General features: G+C 38.1%; 1 protein-coding gene across 2 annotated transcripts in view; it reads left to right on the top strand.

The window, feature by feature from the left end:
• Nucleotides 1-5,773, top strand: part of Stim2 (stromal interaction molecule 2) — a 126,274-nt gene extending 120,501 nt beyond the window's left edge. For both annotated transcript variants that reach the window (XM_075943523.1, XM_075943522.1), the window contains one exon: nt 4,290-5,773. In XM_075943523.1, coding sequence (XP_075799638.1) covers nt 4,290-4,767 — 478 coding nt within the window. In that variant the 3' untranslated portion in view covers nt 4,768-5,773. The remainder of the gene's footprint in view (nt 1-4,289) is intronic.
• The last annotated feature ends 11,885 nt before the right edge of the window (nt 5,774-17,658 follow it).

Below are 17,658 nucleotides of genomic sequence, written 5' to 3'. Positions count from 1 at the left end.
TTGGCTATTAATAGCTGCAGAGGATGGGGCTAGGCGGGTATGGTAGTGGCAGCAGTGCTGCAGTGTATTCTGTGTTACGCAAGCTTTCACAGACGCAGTGGCTTCACATGACACCTATTTATGGACACTCACGTTCTGTACATCTGAAGTGCACGTCTAGGCTGACTGGTTTCCTGCTCGGGCTATCAGAGGCTAAAGTCAAGGTGCTGGCTGGCCTAAGTTCTTTCTCATGTGGAATCTGGAGTGCCCTTTGAGTCTCATGTGTTTGTGGCAGAATTCAGTTGTTTGTGGGTATCTTGCTAAGGTCTTGTTTCTGTGTTGTTCTAAGCAGAGGATCTGGTTGCTTTCAGTTTCTAAAGACCACCCACCTGTCCTTATTGGGTGACCTAATATTTAATGCTGGTAGCAGACACTTGCCTTGTGTATTTCCTGCCTTTGCTGAGCTGCTTGCCTGAATAATAATCTTTATGAATATTAGTGACTCTGGGGCCTTAGTATGTGTTTCATCTTCGGACCCCTGGGTGACCTGTGAAGTTCCAGAACCCAGTGGAGAGCTCTCTTGTCACTGGGCTGCCGGAGCTTTTTGAGGTGTAACTGCATTGATGCTAACAAATGCAGTCGGCTCGGGTCTCCAACCATAGACTTGTCAAGTGAAAATATGTATGTAAAATATGACATCTTGGACTTGAGTATACCTGCATATAAAGAGACATCAATATGATTGAAATTTCAAAATAATTTGTTGCTTACTAGCATGTAGGCAGTATCGTAATCTCAGTGCTCAGGAAGATGTTGAGAACTCAATGGAGAGAATGATAAAAGTAAATTAAATTCATTACTTAATTTCTCTGCCGCAGTGAGTATAACTGCATGCATTCCATTCTGTCTTAAGGGCACCAGCATGCCATGAGGTCTGTTACTGTGGGGAGCTCACTTCTAATCTGTATTCCTCTTCACAAGCAGTACTGCTTGTGACAGAAAAACTGCTTATTTTGCCGTATGTCAGCACCGATCATGGTGGTCAGGGTGGTTCCTAGCTGTCACATGGTGATATTACCGTCAGATCACTTGTCACTCATCATCATTTCGCTGCCTAGTAAAAGTTATTTTTTAATTAGTAGATAATCTCTGAGGCTTGTTCCTAAGGAAATAATTAGGGTTAGAAGTTTCCAGTAGAGAATTCGGTGCTCCTTTCCCTGAGGAGCCTGTTATAATTAGCATTTTATGTGTCTTTAGTATAAGCACAGTCACAAACAGTGTGACTTCACTCTCAGATTTTTCTGTGGCTTCTGGAAAGTGTGGGGAGCTGTCCTGCCCCACGGAACCTTTCCACCATGGGAATGCTAGGCTCTTGTTTCACATGCCATGTCAAAACTTCACAGCTGCCTCCTAAGTATAAGAGGAATCTGACCTCAGAACACCTGGGCTGCTTTATTCATGATGGCTATCTGCTGTGAAGCCAGCCTTCTACACAGTATACACATGCACACTCAGCTAGCCCTCACCCACGGTTGTCTTTCTTTTCCTTTTTAAACATATATCTTCTCATAAAACATACATGTGTTTGCTTACATGTTACCACAGGGAAAATTATTTTAAAAATTCATGTAAATGGTATATAGGTTAAGTTCAATTCCAAAGGAAACATGTGCTACAAAGAATATGCATTTAAAAATACATTATTTTTAATTTGTGCAGTACCTGGGTGCAGATCTGATCAGTTGTATGGAAGAAGCAGTATATTTGATCAGTGCTCATTTTTGAATTAGAATGGTAGAAGTAGATAGAACATTAAAGATAAATTAAAGTCTCTTACTTTAGCATATAAGAAAACTGAGACCTAGAGAAAATAGATGATTTGCGTGAAGTTGACAACTGAAAACAACAGGACTAGGGGAGGAGGGAGGAGCCACGTCTCCTGAGATTGGTGGTTCTTTTCACATTACAGCTTTATGAGGCTAGGAGATAATGTTTCTTATGGAAGGTTGTATGAAGAAAATCTTTAAGGTTAGTAAGATAGTTCAGAAGGTAAAGGCACTTGCTGCCTAGCCTGGTTGCCTTGATTCACTTCCCAGGATCCACACTGTTTATAAAAAAACAAGTCCTGTAAGCTGTTCTCTGACCTCCACATTTGAGCCATGGATATATGTATATATAAAATAAATAAATGTACATACATACAATATACCCTTTACATATATAGTATGAGTAAAATAAAAAGTATGTAAGTTCAGCAATCCAATGTATATCTAAAATAATTGAAATAATTCTGACAATTAAATAATTGTCAGAAGTAAGCAAGTATAAATATGAAAATGGTAGTAGTCATAGACCAGTCACTGTAAGAGATTGTTTAATTCTATAAATATGAGTTTAGTTCTTGCTGTGTCTTGTATACTTGATACCTTGAGCTCCCAAGGCAAGTAAGATGACCCTAGGCTAGCTCCAGCTGGAAGATCATTATCCTGTGAGGTTTTACCTTGCTGTTCTGTCTTTAGCCCTGTTTTTTTTCTGATTTTGTTTCCTCAATTTTACCTTGACTTTTCCTTTTGTTCTTAAAGAACTCTTTAATGGAGTTCTACTAAGTGCATGCAGAAACCAATTAGAAATAGTTCCTCTTCTTCAGGATTTCATTCATTCTTCATTCAGTACATGTTTAGTGATCTCACTGTGGGGTTGCCATGAATTACAATGCAGAGAATACAATTATTAATAAGATCTCTTAGACTTAATAGGGTTTTTTCTTTTGAAGTTAGTAGAAAATACCATTTTTGCTACTAGGCCATGATAGATGATAAGCAAAGGAAATGTCATTTTATAGTTTTATATAGGATGGTTAGGGAAGGCCTCTCTGGGTGGGTAGTAGTTATCTAAAGTATAGGAAGAAGCCAGTCAGAGCAATGGGAGGATTATATTCGAGCAGAGGAAACAGTGCAGAGTCCTGAGGAAGTCTGCAGATTGGTATGTTGAAGGAACAGGAAGGGTGTTCTGGAACAGAGGGAAGGGAGTATGGTTGGAGAGATAGCCAGGGGCTCGATAGATGTGCAGGGCCTTTGGATTCTATCTGAGGGAGCACAGTGGAAAGTCATGAGCAAGTGAGTGATGTGGTGACTGAGCTTTTAGGGTTACTTCAGTGGCTGTATAGAAAAGTTGCTGAAAGGGAGACACCGGAATAGAAGCCGAGAAGCTAATGAGGAAGTCATGGAGTCATTTAGGGCAAGTTTGTGGTGGTTCTAAGAAGGAACATGGCTTTGTGATATTTCAGAGGAGGCTAGTCGTCTTGACGGTGACTCTTAGGAACTTTAGTGTTCTGTTTTATTTATCTTCTTTTTCACTATAGACAAAGTGGGGAAACATTCACAGATTATTCTGTAAAAACTTACTCAATGTCCCTTCTTGGAAAATAGCATCATATGTTTGCCTTTTATCTCCTATCCGTTTCAGTGTACCTTAGCAGATTGTCTCCACAAAACTTGGTAGAGCTTTTATTTTAGTGCTGTGTTCATGTTTTACTTCCTCAGAAAGTTATATTTCCTCAAGTTCATAACTAAACACTAAAATAGTGATTAAAACTCCATCTTTCAAACATATACTTCAGTTCTATGATTCAGAAGGAAAAAGAGTATTGAAGGAAAGCAAAAGTCAGAAGGGCTTAGGAAAACTCAAAATTCACATGTTAGGCATAATTTAATTAAATTATGTTGTTTGATTGGTATAATTTATCTCAAAACTAAACAAGTTTGGGGCTAGGGAGAGGATCAGTCAATGCATGCAGTGTCTGCTAATGAGCATTAGAAGCCGAGTTTGGGTCCCTGTCACCTGTGTAAATGTAAGGTACATGCCACACTGTCTAACTCCAGCAGGATAGAGATGGGAGCAAGCAGATCTCTAGTGTATTCGCCAGTCAGCCCACCTGAATTAATGAGTTCCAGATTTGGTGAGAGATCTTGTCTCAAAAAATAACATGATGGCAGTCAAGAAAGATAGTCCATGTTGGTCTGTAGTCCACACATGCACACATGCAAATATCTACACAAATGCATATATATGTGTGTGTGTGTTTGTCTCCTCTCTCTTTCTCTCTCTGTTTCTCTTTGTTACACACACATATGCACATGGAAATAATATGCTATAGTACAAGAAAAATTTTCAATTTTATCTCTACATATAATTATAGCATATCTCCTTTAGTAATTGGATTTTAGTGAATGGAAGTTGACTTGACTAGAATGTTCACTGTTACTCTTACGAACATCTTGATCTAAGCGTTCTCCCTTTGTCTTCTTCAGGGAAGTACAGGACACAGCTTCAGAGTGTGACTCCTTAAACTCCTCCATTGGGAGGAAACAGTCTCCCCCTTCAAGCCTTGAGATATACCAAACATTGTCTTCTCGAAAGGTATCAAGAGATGAGCTTTCCCTGGAGGATTCCTCCAGGGGAGAATCGCCAATAACAGCAGATGTCTCCCGGGGCTCCCCTGAGTGTGTGGGTCTGACAGAAACCAAGAGCATGATCTTCAGTCCTGCCAGCAAAGTGTACAATGGCATCTTGGAGAAATCCTGTAGCATGAACCAACTTTCTAGTGGCATCCCGGTGCCTAAACCTCGACACACATCATGTTCCTCAGCTGGCAATGACAGCAAGCCAGTTCAGGAAGTCTCGAATGTTTCCAGAATCAGCAGCATCCCACATGACCTTTGTCACAATGGCGAGAAAAGCAAAAAGCCATCAAAAATCAAAAGCCTTTTCAAGAAGAAGTCTAAGTGACTCAATGACTTGATGGAATTCCATTCAGGTGGCATCTGTGAACTCTATCTCCCACCCTCCACTCCGTTTTTATTTTAATTTTAGGAATGTAACTCCATTGGGGCTTTCCAGAGTTGATACCATAGTGGAAATGTCCGTAACTGCAACTGTCTACTGTCTGCTGATTTAACAAACTACACCATCAATTCATCAAGTCAGACATTACCGAAGAGTCATCAAGAGGAGACAGTTTACAGTTATTTCCACCTATTTATTTCTGCATTGATGTTAGTGATGTATACACAGCATTCTGTTGAAAGCCGCTATGGACTTACAAGCTTTAATGGACTGTAAGCCAGCATGGGCTTGCAAAAATTTCTTGTTTACCAGAATATCTTCTTATCTTTCCACAGAGCTGTTTCCATCATGGACTAAATAACTTAAAAGAAGTAAAACTAATTGCACTACTGTTTTCCAGACTGGAAAAAAAAATCTCTGCAAGTAAAACTGTATAGAGTTTATAAAATGACTGTGGATAGGGGACTGTTTTCACTTTTAGATCAAAATGGGTTTTTAAGTAGAAACTAGAGTTTCTAATTGACTTGCTTTCTGGAAATGAAAACCCACACTTTTATTATGGGACGTTTCTTCAAATGCATTTATTATTATAAAGTTTCAAGTCCTGCTGTAAAGATCATGTTGTTTTGTTTTCCCCAGGGCTTTCACTGTGATTTACTGCACTGCAGGCTGTATGATAAAATATAAATAATGTAAAGAGAGAAGGCTCTTGATTCCTTATACAAGTGGAAGAGTTAAAACTTGATCGAAGGACTTAAAACATTCACATGCTTAAACTGAGGCAAGGGTGGGGAGTCAGGCACTTGTTTACAGACTTTGAATAAATGCAAAGGATTTATGGTTTGAAAAATTTGTACTGTGGAAACGATAATAAATTGGAGACATTATTATGTGGGATTGTGCTGATTTTTGTTGATAACACTCCAGTAAAAACACTGTTTTTTGAATAGCTGTGTAAGCTGTCCTGTTGCTTAATTGCAGTATAATAGTGATGTTTTGGAATTAAGTTGTCAACAAATTTCTTTGTTTTATATTGTTTGTCATATTTTTATGTAGTTTGAAATGTTTAAATGTTCTAATATCAAGATTAACAAATATATATTTATGGTGCATTTAGATTGCGTTGTATCAGTTTGTAAAGTGTGAAAGATCAGCCTGAGAGCAGTGTCACATCGAACAACTGCACGTGAACATCTTCAGTTTCCTCTTTCTCAGCTCTTAGAACCTCACTCAGAATTATCTGGAAATGCAATGAGGATGTGTGCTTGGGTGAAATCTGATACGGGTTAACTAGAATGTTTTTTGGCGGTGGCTAATATAATACCTAACTCAGTGCTGTATATATGGGGATGTTGGTAGATAAGTGAGGTGTTCTTTTGAGGAATGCTTTGTTAAGAAGCTGAATATCATGATCTCCCGTGGCTTGTGATTGTTTCCATTGGTCCTGTTGGTAACATTGTCAGGGTCTTAGATGGTATCCACAGAGGCTGATGCTTACATGGTTACATACCTGCTCCTAGGAACAGAAGTTGGCTGTCTGCAATGAAGATACTTTGTGCAGATAAGGCAAGGTGATATGAAAGATGGAGTTCAGAAACAGCTCTGGAGCTCTACTGAAAGGACTCAAAGAATTAGAAAGTTCTGGAAGCTCTCGGAGTGAATAGGGTTGCTTTGTCTTTCTATGGACTGGACAGAAGAAGTTCTCGTTGATAATTGCAGCAGAGATAAGAGCTTTTTGGTTTGTTGGATAGAAAAGGTCAAAGCTACTGGAGCATGGTGTGTTGTTAGAAGACTTGTCCTGCAATATTGCTGATAGGACATTCTAGGTCAGAACCTGGTAGAGACTTGGGGAGATTGGCTTGAGAATGTCGGAGGTTTTAGGAAAAGAGTACATCGTGCACACTGGATTACACATTTATAAACAGATCCGACCAAGGGATATTCACTGATGGATGTTGTGATATTTATTGCACTAATAACAGTATTTGGAAATTCCACAGAAAAGAATTTAGTTTTGGAAAACCACAGACATTTCTGTATTACATCACACATAAAATGTTGGGCATTTCTATAAGTTTTATATACATTTGTCTCTTTAGCCTTTCAAAATTATGATGTTTTCCTGGTTTTTCCTTTTGGGGAAAAGAAAAAGATTACTGGTAGAGAAGGATGAAGAAGAAAACCACAGCATGCAGGTTAAATTCTGCTATCTGAATTGCTCTTAGTATTTGAGGTACCTTCTGCTATATACTTTTTAAAAATAGTTATATATTTTACATAGTTGAAATCATTTTTATATCATGCCTTTTCACTTTTAGCTCAAACATTTCTCCAATATTAAAAATTATTTGCAAATAACATTCTAATGACTAATAGTATGGCATTGTATGGATTTACTATCTTTTAAGAAATCCTGTCATTTAGTACTATAATATGTAATATATTATTATTTAAAACACTGATCTGTCATTTAACATTATAATATATATTATCATTAAAACAGCCTGCCAGTAAACATTAGACTGCTGCCAAATTTATTACCTGTAAAACATTTAAAACACTTATTGAGTTTTCTCTATACCAGGCACTGTTTTAAACTGTGGTACATGGTCTAATTTTTATACCAACCTGTAAAATAACTACATTAGCAGCAGCAGCATTTAGTCACGGTTTCCCAAAGACTGGAAAGCCCAGAACATTAGTGGGTTGTTAAGGACATGCAGTTAGTGGTAGAGAGTACTGCTCTTAATGTCTAAATACTACTGTGTAAATTCTCATCAATACAGATTTCATATAGTGTACTTTAAGGACATGTAAAGGAAAACGTGAAGATATTTTAGTTTATATCTACATACATGTGCATATGTATACTTGTCTCACATGTATTTTGGGGGTAACCTTTTAAGGTTTCTTTGCCCTAGAGCCATGTTCACATCTTCTCCCCAAGATACTGAGTGTGAGTACCCTTTGACTACATTGATTTCTGAATTGCTATTTTGTTAAAGCTTCACTAATTTTGTAGGAAAAGAATGTCTAGAGAGAGCAGGTTTTACTGGTTTGTTAGCCTGTGTTTTTTATGTTAGTGAATTGCTGTTCATGCTTTTTTTTCCTCATTAAGTTCTTAAGGATCTAGTGTTTTTCTAAATCATCTGCACTGAGTCCTCCAAACATGGTTATTACAGCTATTGTTTTGTTTCACAATAGAGCTAAGTTTTTGCTTAATGTAGATATATTGTTATTTTAAAAGTACATGAAAGAAAAAAAGCAAGTTTAAGTTTTAGTCTGGCTGATCTTCTCTTTAGAATCTTAACTAGGTTTCTATAGCCAAGTTGGATTTTCCCCTCAGTGTTATAAGTAAACAAGAATATGAAGACAACAATTGTTGAAATAGGAGCAGCGGGGCTGCGTCCCCAGCACCCCGCTGCCCTCACGGCTAGCTTTACCTGAAATAATTACACGGAAACTGTATTCTTTTAAACACCACTTGGCCCATTATATCTAACCTTTTCTCAGCTAACTCTCGCACCTGGACTAGCCCATTTCTAATAATCTATGTAGCCCAAGAGCTGGTTTACCAGGAAAGATCTTAACCTACGTCTGCCTGGAGTGGGAGAATCATGGCGACTCCTCGACTCAGCTTCTTTCTCCCAGCATTCTGTTCTGTTTACTCCTCCCACCTATGTTTTAACCTATGAGGGCCAAGCAGTTTCTTTATTGCTTAACCAATGAAATCAACAGATTGATACATGATACTCCCACATCACTTCCCCTTTTTCTGTTTAAACAAAAAAGGAAGGCTTTAAATTTAACATAGCAAAATTACATATAGCTAAACAGTTATCAAGAAAGAATTACAGTTACAATATTTATATCTATTTTATCATTTATCATAACTAAGGAAAACTATAACTATCTATTCATTCTTCAACTCCATCAAAGACTCCAGAAGGATATAATACTACCTAAGTAAACAAGAAATAAGAAAACTCTAGAAATGACAGAGACATTTCGCTGCCTGGACAGTCACCCAAAGTTCTTTTGTACCGTTGGGGCATCCATCTTCAGCCTTCAGGCCCATAGTATCCAGCAGACATTTTCATGAAGCAGGAAATTCCAAAGACAGTTCAGTCACTTTCTGCTGTGTCCTGCAGAATGTCTCGCAGACGCTTTCAAGAATCAGGAACCCCGAAAGACCATCTCACCTTTAGGCAAGTTCAGCAGTCCTCTCTCTGCGGGTTCTCTTTGTCCAGTTTATGCAACAGTCCAGGCAAGAACAGTTTCTTGCCCAAATGGCTATCAAACTCCATAAGGATCCTCTTCGATGTCCATCTTCTTCTTGAAGTAGATTGGTGCTGCCAGGAGCAGAGTGTCTCATTGTCGTGAAAAGTCCTAAGTTATTAAAACATTAAATGCCATATTCTGCAGTCTTTGAAAGATACAAAGAATGTCTATCTAACTGAAATGTATCTCTATATATCTAGAAAATCTAAGTAACATGACTACTATTTATGATTATCCATCAACAACCTATATTTCCTAATACATTACATTTTAAAAATGAACTACACAATCACAATACCTTAATCAAGATCAGAAATACATATACATATAACAAAATTGACTGTAAAATCCATACCAATGCAAATTATTCATATCTATATCATATCCCCCTTTAAATGTAAAAGAACATTTATAAACAATATTTTGGGAACATGGGTGCAGTTTTTTCTCTCCAAACTGCTTCCTGCTGAATGGGGGCGCTGTTAATCAGGTCATTTAGGGTATAACCTGTGTGCCAGGTTTATCTCAGTTGGCAGTTGAGTGAAGTAATTTTTTGAGGGTGTTCACAGGAACTTTTTGGGAGGTCGTGGTCTATCATACCATATCGGGATAGATGCATTCCACAGGGTCTGGTCCTCTGTGAAAACAAAAGAAGACCCTCTCCAAAGCATCATATCCTTAGACCCAAATTTTGAAATCATAATACCCTTATATTCATTCTGGTTTAGCTTGGCAGCCCATGTAATGAAATGTCTCTCTGTACTTAGCTCCTTCACAGTCAAAAATTTTAAAGAAAACACAATGTACATAATCCAGACTCTCTGTGAATTTTCCATTTTTACATGGCTTATTTTTCTTTATTTCTTTTAATCTCTTAACTATCTGTACTCTGTCTCTTTAAAGACTTCACCTTTTTTTTAACCATTAACTTTATTCTCTATATTCTTTTTCTTCTCTCTCTCAAGCCTACGTACATTCATCCAACAGTGTGACTCATTTAGTGGTCTGAATCTGTCCTATTGTGAATCTGCAATTTTTTACTATCCAGGAGCACTTTTAATTTGCGCCTTTAAATCACTAGGCACTTAAGAATCTAAGCTGTGACATTCCTAGGTCAAAAACAGGTACTGCCTGCTCGCCCCGCTCAGTCCAACATGGCGGAGCCGCTCGTGCCTCTGATCCTTGCACATTGCACCACTAGCATGGCGGAGCTGCTTGTGCCTCTGAGCTGCAGCACGCAATGTCCCCCTTTAGGCACACAGCCGTCTAGTTGCCATCAAACAAATTGTAGCACTTTACTCCAAATGCTCCATTCAAAAGCTGTCTCCCGCAGGAGACAGACAGAGATTGCAATGGCGGCACAGCCCAGAAAGCCAGCATTTTAAAACAGCCAGTTTTTTCCTGCTGCTGAGTCAGGAAAATTTCAAAATGGAGGACGTACCGTTTTGTGCTAGCTCTGGGGCCACCAGGTAGGAACGGCACTCAGCAGTTTAATTCTGAGACTGAGCATGCAGCACAGAAATTCTTTTCATCCAAGTTACAGCCAAATCTGACATGCAGAGCACTGCGCAGTCTGAAAACACGCCATGCCATTCCGCCTGCCTAAGCCTGATTCAGCCGTCTGCCCAGGTGCAGGCGGGGAGCGCTGAGCCATTAGCACGGTCTCAGAGCACTCTCCTTCCTATCCCAAGCGGGAACACAAACATCCAGTCCCATAAAATCCATTGAAATGCTTTAAAGCCAGAGTTCACGCTGGCAGTACAGCCCCAAGAAGCTGCGATTTAAAATGACGCAGCTTTTTTTCTGCTGCTGTTGCTGAATCAGGAAATCTCTCTATGGCATGCCACCAACAAAGAGCAAAACTCTGTGTTAAACTCTGTTTTTTCTGTTTAAAATTAAGCTCTCTCAGGTTTTTAAGTGGATTTAGCCCCATGTTGGGCGCCACTCTGTTGAAATAGGAGCGGCGGGGCTGTGTCCCCAGCACCCCACCGCCTGCACGGCTAGCTTTACCTGAAATAATTACACGGAAACTGTATTCTTTTAAACACCGCTTGGCCCATTATATCTAGCCTTTTCTCAGCTAACTCTCGCACCTGGACTAGCCCATTTCTAATAATCCGTGTAGCCCAAGAGCTGGTTTACCAGGAAAGATCTTAACCTGCGTCGGCCTGGAGTGGGAGAATCATGGCGACTCCTCGACTCAGCGTCTTTCTCCCAGCATTCTGTTCTGTTTACTCCTCCCACCTATGTTTTAACCTATGAGGGCCAAGCAGTTTCTTTATTGCTTAACCAATGAAATCAACAGATTGATATATGACATTCCCACATCAAACAATAGCATCTCCTCTTTCATCTTTACTTCCTCCTCTTTAGTACATGTTTGTACATATGGGTGTTCCTTCATGTGCAGAACATATATGCAGGAGGCAGAAATTATTGTCAGGTGTCTTCATACATCATGTTCTACCTTATTTTTTGAGACAGACTCTATCATTGAACCTGAAGTATACAGGTTTAGCAGTCTGGTCACTGATCACCAGGAATCTGCTGTCTCTGGCCTCCAAGCACTGGGATTACAGGCTTGCACTGCTGCTTCCAATGTTTTACATGGATGCTGGGAGGCTGAACTCAAATTCATGCTTGCACAGAAAACATTTTACCCAGTGAACCATCTCCTTAGCCCCTAGGGTCATCTTAATTCCTTCAACTAACATTTAATGGTTTACCTTACACTACACATTGTGAGAAGCCCCAAACATGTGAACACTGATATTACAGGTGCTTGCTGTAAAGGAACCTAATATGTAATAGGAGATAAGACGAAAAACTTCATATGCTAGAACTATATAGTGACTGTTGAGGAGGTAGAGACTCGTGGAGAGAGCAAGTATGTATTTCATAGCTTCAATAAATTAAAAATAATTCAGTGGTACTCTTTGTCAAAGACATGGAAGGATTGGCTATGGTGCTACCATAGAACCAAGGGCAAGTTAAGTTTTAGCTCTCTCATTAGTGTGACTTCTGCAGCAAATGAGCTTGTATTTACTGAATTCCAGCAAAACGTTTAACAGCAATGAGGGTGAATTGTCCAAAGCACAGTATGGTACTGAATAAAAGCTGTTTCCCCCACCAGCCATCATGGGCTAGAATGCTGAAAAACACCAGCCTTCAGAGATACTTGAGTAGGTGTAAGCTGATTGTGAATGAATTAGGGTCCAGTGGACTTCAGACCAAGATTAGGAATTTCATCTTTGTCCTAAGATTGGGCTTTCCTGGAGTTCTCTATAAGTTCTAAGAAGCCTCTAGACGATCATATCCACTGCAAACTCAGATGCAACATTGTAGAGCAACCTCATTTTAGATACTGCTTTCTTTGTATGACCAGATTGTGGTCAATCCCAAGCATCCTCTTCAGAGTTACATAATCCTTGCTGCTGGATTTTGAAGCACCCTAGTGAAGTTTTTACTGAATCAAAACCATCTACACAGGATTGTTTTGGCTCTCCTGGGTTTTTGCTTTTCCATATGAAGTTGGGTATTGTTCTTTTCAAGGTCTGTGAAGAATCGTATTGGGATTTTGATGGGCATTGCATTGAATCTATAGATTGCATTTGGTAGGATTGCCATTTTTTTTATGTTGATCCTACCTATCCAAGAGAATGGAGGTCTTTTGATTTTCTGTTATCTTCTTCATTTCTTTCTTCAAAGACTTAAAGTTCTTGTTGAACAGATCTTTCACTTGTTTGATTAGTGTTACCCCAAGATATTTTATATTTTTTTGTGGTTATTGTGAATGGTGATGTTTCTCTGACTTCTTTCTCAGCTATAGGAGGGCTACTGCTTTGTTGGAGTTGGTCTTGTATTCTGCCACATTACTGAAGGTGTTTATCTGCTGTAGGAGTTCCTTGGTAGAATTCTTGGGGTCACTTATGTAAACTATCATATCACCTGTGAATAGTGAAAGTTTAACTTCTCCCTTTTTAACTTGTATTCCCTTGATCTCCTTTTGTTGTCTGATTAGTCTAGCTAGAACTTCAAGCACTATGTTGAATATATATGGAAAGAGTGGACAGTCTTTTCTTGTCTTAGTGGAATCACTTTGAGTTTCTTTCCATTTAATTTGATATTGGCTGTCAGATTGCTGTATATTGCTTTTTATTATGTTTAGATGTGTTCCTTGTATTCCTGCTCTCTCCAAGACCTTTATCATGAAGGGATGCTGGATTTTGTCATATATTTTTTCCTTTCAGTTTATTTATATGGTAGATTACATGGACAGATTTTCATATGTTGAACCATCCTTGTATCTCTGGGATGAAGCCTACTTGATCATGGTGGATGATTTTTTTTTTTTTACTATAAACTGATCAGCCCATTAGCTCAGGCTTCTTATTTACTCTTATAATTTATATTATCCCATTATTTTTGTCTATGTTAGCCAAGTGGCTTGGTACCTTATTCGGCGAGGTGGTCACATCTTGCTTCTTCAGTGGCTGGATCGGACTGTATACTCTTCCCAGAATTCTCCTGTTCTCCTTGACCTGCCTCTACTTCCTGTCTGGTTGTCTCGCCTATACTTCCTGCCTGGTTACTGGCCAAGCAGTGTTTATTTAAAATATAATTGACAGAATACAGATCATTTTCCCACACCACTTCCCCCTCTTTAAAAAAACAAAAAACGAGAACTCTTAATCTAATATCCTTTGTTTAGCTTTTCTTTTTACCATTATCCAAAGTCCATTTTTGGGGGATTTGGGCATAGTTTCCCAGGCTACTTCCTGCTGGTTTGGGGGCACTGATAACCTTATGGGGACCTAAAGAAAATTTAGAATTATTATCAAGTTCTTACTGACTGGAGTATCCTGTGAGGCTTGATCATCTCAGGCAGCAGGCTTGAATCTGTTCTGGATGTAGAACTCAGACATCTGGGCCATCTGTTTCTACCAGAGATTTCTTAGGTGGTCTTCCTTGATCAAACCTGATTTTTCTTAACTCAAAATAAATCCATAGCCTCTCATTTTCTGTGGAAACAAAAGCAAAACCTCTTCTCCAAAGTAACATACCGTTTCACTTCAATTTTGAAGTCAAGGTATTTTCAAAATACCTCTCTTGAATTAATTCAGCAGCATTTATAAACAAACATCTATTAGCAGCTGTTGCTCCTTCATCAGCATTCAAACAATTCAAAGAGAACATAATAACATACAGTATCCAGACTCTATGTATTTTTCATCTTTACGTGGCTTTGTTTTCACCTCTACTTCTTTTATTTTTACTTTTAATTTTTGGCTTTTTGAGACAGGTTCTCTGTGTATCTTCGGCTGTCCTGGAACTCCTTCTATAGACCTGGCTGTCTTTGAACAAACAGAGAACCACCAATCTCTGCCTCCCAAGTGCTGGGATTAAAGGTATATCCCACCATACCTTGAACTCACAGAGGTCTGTCTACCTCTGTCTCCTAAGAGTTGGGATTAAAGGCATGTGCCACCACACCCAACTACTCTCTTTTTTCTTTTCTCCCAGGTCTACATATATTTTTGAACACACAGTAAACTATTTAGAGGTATTTTTTCCATCTTCGAATCTATCTTAATGTATATCTCTCTGTTCTCATGAGTCTTTAATTTGCTAAGCAATATGGGTAGGATTAAAGCCATGGCTTTGACGGCTAGATCCAGTCCATTCCTTAGCTTTCTGAGTTTCCAGCCTCATGGTGGAGGTACTGGATGTAACCATGTTTATTGCCACAACTCTATGGCATTTCAAGGTCCCTCCCAGCAAGCAAGCTGCAGCAGTCTGCTCACAAACCACATTCAAATGCTCTGTAGCCAGACATCCTACCTGAAAGAGTCAGAGTTTGCATTGGCAGGATGGCCCAGAAAGCCAGCATTTTAAAATGGCACAACTTTTTTCCTGCTACAGCTGAAAACCAAAAAGCATGTGGTCAGCTCTTCATCAACACCATTTAAGTGCTTTGTGGCAGGACCTCTTAAAAGAGCTGCAAGGTTTTGCAGCAAAAGCTGAGTCAGGAAGCTTCTCTTAAATGAGATACATTAACCTCTAGCAAGCAGAGACCACCTGAGAAAATGCTGCTATTAAGAAGCCATGTTTAACTTTATACATAATAACTTTCCAAGCTCTCTCAGGCTTTTAAGTAGATTTGGTCAGCCCCATGTTGGCATGCCATTCTGTAGTGTGAGTTTTCTGTCCTGCTAGGTTTCCAAAGTCCTGTGTGATTAACTCCCAAAGAAATCACACAGAAGTCTACATTAACTATAAACTGATTAGCCCATTAGCTCAAGCTTCTTATTAACTCTTATAACTTATATTAGCCCATTATTCTTATTGGCTCAGTACCTTATTCAGCAAGGCAGTCACGTCGTGCTTCTGTGACTGGGTTGGACTGCGTCCTCTTCCCAGAATTCTCCTGTTCTCCTTGACCTGCCTCTACTTCCTGATTTTTTTTAATGTGTCTTTGGGTTCAGTTTGCCAGTATTTTATTGGTAGTTTTGAATCAATATCCATGAGGAAGATTGGTCTGTAATTCTCTTTCTTAGTTGAGTCTTGTGTGGTTTGGGTATCAGGGTAACTGTAGCCTCGTAAAAAGAGTGGCAATGTTTCTTCTGTTTCCTTTGTGTGGAACATTTTGAGAAGTATAGGTATTAGCTCTTGTTTGAAGTTCTGGTAGAATTCTGTGCTGAAACCATCTGGTCAAGGGCTTTTTTGTTTGGGAGACTTTTGATGACTGCTTCTATTTCCTTAGAAGGTCTATTTCAATTGTTCATCTGTTCTTGATTTAATTTTGGTATGTTATACCTATCCAGAACCATTTCTTTTAGATTTTCCAATTTTGAGTACAGCCTTTTAAAGTATGACCTAATGATTCTCTGGATTTCCTTGGTGTCTGTGGCTATGTCCCCCCTTCATTTCTGATTTTGTTAATTGAGATAGTCTCTTTCTGCCTTTTGGTTAGTTTAGATAAGGGTTTATCTATCCTGTTGATTTTCTCAAATAACCAGCTCTTTGTTTCATTAATTCTTTGTATTGTTTTCTTTGTTTCTATTTTACTGATTTCAGCCCTAAATTTAATTATTTCCTCAATTTGATTATTTTTTTTTCTTGGTCTGCTCTGTGCAGTCACAGTTTGTATCTCAGAGAGCTGCTGAGGTTGCATAGTTTTCTACTTTTATTATATGTTTATCTGGTTTTAGTTTCAGGGTAATGCTGGCTTCATATGAATTTGGAAGTGTTTCCTCTTTTTTTTTTTTCTGGAGGTTGTTCTTTACAGTCTTGTGGAACTTATAATGAGTTTGTCAGTCCTATGCTTTTCTTTGCTAGGATATTTGTTTAAGCTGTGCGTAACTTCTTAATTTCAATTTGATAAGTCATTGTATCTAGGAACTTATCGATTCCTTCTAAATACCCATCTTTGGGAAAATTTCAAAGTATTCTCTAGTGGTCCTCTGTTTTTATGGTGTGTATTGTAAGCTGCCTTTTCAGCTCTAACTTTATTAACTAAAGTTTCCTTTGTTTAGTTTGACTGAGGGTTTGTTTATTGTATCTGTCTTTTCAAAGAACAACTCTTTGTTTCAGTGATTTTATTGTTCCTTTTAGTATCCATTTAATTAATTTATACTCTACTTATTATTATTCTTTTCTATTTATCTAGGGTTTTGTTTTTCTAAGACCTTGAAGTGTGCACAATTAAATTATTTATTTGAGATATTTGTGATTATTTTTCTAAACTTAAACACTCATAAATGTAAACTTTCCTTTTAGAACTGCCTTTACTGTGCCCCAAATATTCTGATTTTTTTTACTTTTTATTTTTAATTGATTCTAAAAATTTTTGCTTTTTGGTTTCTTCAGTGATTCATTGATCAATCAAGAGTATACTATTCTATCTACATGTATTTATGCAGTTTTTGTTGTTTCATTTGCTCTTGACTTCCAGTTCTGCTCCATCTATAGTCTAATAAGACACAAAAAATTACTGTTTTAAATATTATTTCAAACAGAGATGCCTAAATATATGTCCTAAAGTATGATCATTTAAAAGAAAAATTTACACATCTATAGGATAGAATACTCTGTAGATATTAAATTCATTTACTCTGTGGATGAATTTAACTCTGAAGTTTCTTTGATCTTTTTATTGGGGAGGCTGGATGATAGATCTGTTAATGAGAGTGGGGAATTAAAGTTATTCATTATTAATATATTTGGACTGTCTGTCCCTTTATTTTCAGTAATGGTTATGAAATTGGGTGTATCAATGTTAGATGTATATATATTTATGATTATTCTGTCATCTTAGTAGATGACACCTTATTAATTTGGTGATAACCTTATATTAATTTGGTGATCCTCCTTATGGCTGCAAACCAATTTTGGTTTGCAGTGTACTTCAATTTAGTGGTAGTTCCTTTTCTGCTTTATGTTTATGTATTCACTTAACTTTGGTCTATATATGGTTTTGCCAGTGAAATGTGTTCCTATTAGATAATTAATGGTGCTTGTTCTAAATTCAGTCAGCTTGCCCTCGTCTTTTAA

Source organism: Microtus pennsylvanicus, chromosome 12 (assembly GCF_037038515.1).
Source record: "Microtus pennsylvanicus isolate mMicPen1 chromosome 12, mMicPen1.hap1, whole genome shotgun sequence".
NCBI classification, from domain to species: Eukaryota; Metazoa; Chordata; class Mammalia; order Rodentia; family Cricetidae; genus Microtus; species Microtus pennsylvanicus.
This window is presented reverse-complemented; position numbering and strand designations above follow the sequence as displayed.